A 4,968-nucleotide genomic window follows, 5' to 3' on the forward strand; every position below is an offset into this window, starting at 1 on the left:
TATGTCCTGTAAGAGAGCAGAAACTTACCCTTTGTCTCTGCAAACAACCCATTGGAGGAAAGCTATTTCTGATTTGGGCTTTCTGAACATTTTCTCTTGTTCTCCCAAATGCAACAAACTTGTCCAAGGGGCAGAAAAGGGAGGCAAGACCTTTTCCACACATTCCCTAACTTTCTACCAGAAAAATGGCTTCTTCCAATACAGCATTTCAAAGCAGAGGCAGCTGTCCTGTTCCCTTGGGTCTTCCTGCTGCTGGCTGCATGTGTGCTGTGCTCAGTTCAGATTGCCCCTGATGGCAGGACTCTGCTTTGCCCTAGGTTCAGCATCGCTGCCTTCACCAAATACGACCCAGTAGCCCCTGCAGTGACATTCACCATGTTCTCAGGTAGGTTGGAGAGTGCCATCCTCCCTACCTGGCTGTGTAGGTTAGAGATAATTAACAACCTGACAATGGCCAGCCAGAGGGAGATCATAGGCTGTAGCAAATATAACAGATAGACTAGATGCAGCCATTTACTGACTCTTACTTCTCTCTGTTCTATTTATTTTTTTATTCCAGCTGCTGAATCCAGTGCAGATGCAACTCCGCTCTCAATGCCAATAATCGCTGGAATCATTGTGGGATTTATCTTGACACTTGCAGCTATTTTTGGTTTGGTTTACTGGAAACAGCTCAGAGCAAAGAGGTGAGGATGAGCCATCTCTTACTTGGTGGGTGCAGGCTGAGAAACCCAACCTTCAGTGCCAGGCCAGGAGGAAGAGCAGTGAGAAGGTATAAAAAGAGATTTAGGCAAACTAGGATACCTTCTAGTGGAGTTGTGCCTGGCAAGCACAGGAGCAAAAGGCAGAGGGGAGAGGGGAGCAGCCCGTGTGCAGTTAATTGACAGAGCTCTACACGTGTGTGAGGCAGTGTGCCTGATGTAAGCTGTCTGCTCACAAGTGCTCCAGGAGCTAGCAGCACGCAATACGCTCACAGCATCTGTCCCTGCACTGCAGGGACAAGTAATATCACCCATGCTTTGATTCTAGAACCAAGAAGAGCAGCCTGACCCAGGAAATGGTGACCTACAGCTTGAGGTGAGTGCTGGAGTCTTCCCTCTCTGCATGTTCTCATTGCAGGTCCCAGGGTCCTTCACCTACTTCCTTTCTCGTGCTTTGACTCAGGAAAAATTGAACTCTGTCTCCTCTCCTTCAGTTGTTTTTTAAATCTTAGGCTTTCCCGTGTTCAGTATTTATTGCCCAGCTCCATTCCAAGTCAATGCATTGTCCACACATCCTCTGCAAGGCTTCTGCAGTAGGAGAATATCCTCATAATCCTGAAATCCCTCTCAATATTTAAACAATGCTCTGTTGGACCCAGTTCCCTGGGCAATGACGTGGGCTATAAACCATCCCTGTGTGTGTGCATCCAGGTACTGCAGGTCTCAAGGCTGGGCTGTCTCATTGGCACCTGAACGGCCTGCCAGACCTCCCAATAGCTAAGGCAAGTTTTCCTCTGGACTTAATTTTATACAGAAACGTCCATCGGCCAATTCCCATACAGAACTTCAAGCAGTACTATGAGATGAAGATGGCAAGTGCTAACCACGCTTTTTTCCAGGAATTTGAGGTGAGATGAGACTCCTGCTAGAGGTGAGACTTAATTTCCCCTCTAGGTAGCTCATGCTGTTGGGTGGCCTGTATGGACTCCTCATCTCCAGCGACAGTAACCCATCTCTCTAGCAATCCACCCTACTAGGCAGTCTTGGAGGCCAAAGATTGGATGGACCAAGTGATCAGGCTATTTCTTTGCTCAAAACCTGTTTTGTTCAAGTTCTGGTAGAAACACATGTTGGCTGTGGCGTGAGGTGAACTAGCACTGTCCATAGCTGCTGAGGACCCCAGGCCTGGACTGGAGGTGAAGATGCTGAGTGGTGTTGCAATGAGATCCACCTTGACAGTGGTAGAAAAGAGCCTGCAGCCAAAAGGAAGGTTGAGGAGCACTCTCAGAGCTATAGGGCCAGGCTGTGAAATTCACCTCAAGCCACCTTCACTGGCTCCCACTGCTAGCATCTGCGGGCACTGAACTGTTCTGCTGGCAGCACCTTTGAAGGTCCCATCAGTGATTTGAAACCCTCCTCAGATCACCCTTCTCTGGCCTCCTGAGTGAGGAGAGAGGCAGAAGCAGCACAAGATATTTCTGTTTTCACAGCACAAGAAGTTTCTGTTTTCTCAGCACAAAATGCTTTGAGCTTCTTGGTAGATTTCTGATTCCTGAGAAGGTGGGGTTTTTTCTCCAATAGTTGTTCTTGGGCTTGTTTGCTTTTAGATACAAACAGTGCTGTTGGAAAAGGCACTGGGAAAAGCCACCTATGGCTCAGAGTTCATAAGCCATACTGAGGCAGGAGTAGAGCAGGTCCCTATGCATGGGTGACTTTAACCACCAGACAAAGACATTGACCATGAGCAGGGAGTTGGGTTGGCCAGGAGGTCTCCAAAGGGACATTTGTACTTATCTTCTCCCCTGTCCTACAGGAGCTGAAGGAAGTTGGGAAGGAGCAGCCAAAGGTGGAGGCTGAGTTGCCAGCGAATGTCTCCAAGAACAGATATCCCCATGTGCTGCCCTGTAAGTGCTGTCTCCTCCCTCCTTCCCCAGCATCCAGGGTAGGAGTTCACACTGCAATGCACAGGGATGGGCTCACTTTGCATTGCTGCAGGGTTCACAGTGCCCTGCTCCTCTCCTGGTAGAAGAAGGAGTCTTGAAATGGGCCTCAGTTTCTATTTTCCTGCTGGAAACTCAGGGCTTAATGGTTGAGCCAGGGCTGACCCACCATCCTCAGCTCCTCCAGGAGGCTGTGGGCAGGTGGTCGGTGACCCCAGCTCACGAATGGATCCCAGCTGGAGACTAAAAGGGGATCTTGAATGTCCCACGGCTTCTCTGATGAGCCTTGTGATACCAGCTCTGCTTTCTTAGCCCCCTGCTAACCCAGCTGGCAGGCAATGCTCACCTCTCCAGGGAGAAGGTGTCTGGCTGAGCACAGAGCCTCTCTGCTGGCTGCATACATGGAGCTGCTGGGGCTTCTCCTGATGTGTTATCCATGTGAAGAGGAGATGGCCATGTCTTGGTGAAGGGCTGCCTTGAGGGGGTCACATGTGTACGGTCTCTTTCAGATGATCACTCTCGGGTCAAGCTGAGCCAACTTGGGGAGGATCCGCACTCAGACTACATCAATGCCAACTTCATGCCTGTGAGTGCCCACTTGCCTTCCCCACAGAGATATGGCCACAGGGCACCATCAGAAAAACTCTGCCTGGTTTGAGGTTGTGAGGGCTGGTGGGCAAGAGCTGCCAGTGAAGCCACAGCTGGCATAGACTGGCAAGGAGTTGGGGGTCAGGCGGAAACGCATAGTTGCCCTTTAGCAGGGGTTGATGGAGATCACCTGTTGGCAAGTGCTGTGACTGCAGAGGTGTGAGTGTGGGCAGACTGGCAAGGCTTTCCGTGTTCTTCTTGAGGACTATCCTCTTCCCATCATTTTCAAGCTTACTGCCCTGTCTGTCTGCCTGCTCTTTCTTCTGGTCTGTGCAGCTACATTTGAACAACCCTGGAGCTGTACCCACATCCCCCATCCGGGAGATTTTCCCAGGTAACAAGCAGGGCACACAGCATGCACGTGTGGGTGTGTGGATCCGCGGGGCATGTGTGTGTCAAAGAGGCCGAGGAAAAAAAGCATCCTGGGACCTTGCATGCTCACCTTACCTTCAGCAATGCCTGGGGAGCACAAGAAAGACCCAGATCTGTCTGTCACTCTTTAGGGTGAACAATGAACTGCTTGGAGGGAAATAGCAGGGGTTACATCTTCATTCCAAATATATAGAGAGTACATGCCGGGCAGCACGTGCTTCCTGTGCAACCAGCTGCTTCTGAGATCAGCTGCCTGGGAACTGCTTCCACATGGGCTAAGGGCAGCGAGCGTTTCTCCCTCTACCACAAAAGCAGACCAGACACTGACTCTGTCCCAGGGCAGGATGCACCTTCCTCCGCAACTTGCCAACTCTTCCTTTCTGCCTCTTGCTCAGGGCTATACATCCCAGCAGGAGTTCATTGCCACCCAGGGGCCCCTGAAGAAAACAATAGAGGACTTCTGGAGGCTAGTGTGGGAGCAAAATGTCTACAACATCATCATGTTGACAGTGTGCATGGAGAACGGGCGGGTAGGTCGGCACCGCTGGGCTTCCACACGCCAGTCTCAACCAAGCCCAGACCTGGTCGTGTGAGCTGAGTCAACCCTGGCTCGGGTGTGGCTCCAGGGTGAGCGCAGGCCACACAGCTTCCCTCACAGGCAGTTTGGGGGGAACAGAGCCTCATGTCTGCATCTCAGCATTAGCTTGGGGTAGGAAGGGGCAGAAGTGGAGCTTAGCTGGAACCATGTCCATCACCCTCAGATATTTCAGCGGCATCTGAAGTTACCACTTGCCTCTGAATGAGGCACCTCACATGGACTGTTCCTTCAGTTTCCAGGGATGATGAGACCCACACAGGTCCTTTTCTCTGGAGCAGGCTGAGATCCAAACAAAAGGGAGCTGGGGGAGAGCCATGCAAAGCTCCTGACGGGAAGGGGACGCACCCCTGCCTGCTCCCCAAGACCTGCCCTGGCTCCCCGCACAGCTGCTGCTCTCCAAATGCTCCCAGGGAGCCAGGAGGTCCCCCAGTGGGACCCCAGCCCTCACCGGCCTCACTGGGACCCTGTCCTGCCTGTGCTCTAGGTCCTCTGTGATCACTACTGGCCGTCCGAATCTGCCCCGGTCTCCTATGGGCAGGTTCGGGTCCACCTGCTGATGCAGAGCAGCTCCGAGGAGTGGACCATGCGCGAGTTCAAACTGTGGCACGTGAGTAAGGACCCAAGAGGACTCAGGGACCTGTCAAGGGCTGGGGGTTTGCATGGGATGCAGTGGCATTTCTCCTCGGCGGCGGGGGCGTAATTTCCTTTC

At 52.2% G+C, this 4,968-nt stretch overlaps 1 protein-coding gene across 1 annotated transcript in view; it reads left to right on the forward strand.

Annotated features, from left to right (window-relative positions):
* Positions 1–4,968, forward strand: part of LOC104169225 (receptor-type tyrosine-protein phosphatase V-like) — a 35,483-nt gene that overhangs the window by 21,336 nt on the left and 9,179 nt on the right. Inside the window, exons 22-29 of the mRNA XM_009710077.1 lie at positions 318–385; positions 560–686; positions 1,030–1,077; positions 1,516–1,609; positions 2,515–2,605; positions 3,151–3,227; positions 4,057–4,191; positions 4,744–4,866. Coding sequence (XP_009708379.1) covers positions 318–385; positions 560–686; positions 1,030–1,077; positions 1,516–1,609; positions 2,515–2,605; positions 3,151–3,227; positions 4,057–4,191; positions 4,744–4,866 — 763 coding nt within the window. The remainder of the gene's footprint in view (positions 1–317; positions 386–559; positions 687–1,029; positions 1,078–1,515; positions 1,610–2,514; positions 2,606–3,150; positions 3,228–4,056; positions 4,192–4,743; positions 4,867–4,968) is intronic.

Source organism: Cariama cristata, unplaced genomic scaffold, assembly GCF_000690535.1.
Source record: "Cariama cristata isolate BGI_N322 unplaced genomic scaffold, ASM69053v1 scaffold32601, whole genome shotgun sequence".
Lineage (NCBI taxonomy): Eukaryota > Metazoa > Chordata > Aves > Cariamiformes > Cariamidae > Cariama > Cariama cristata.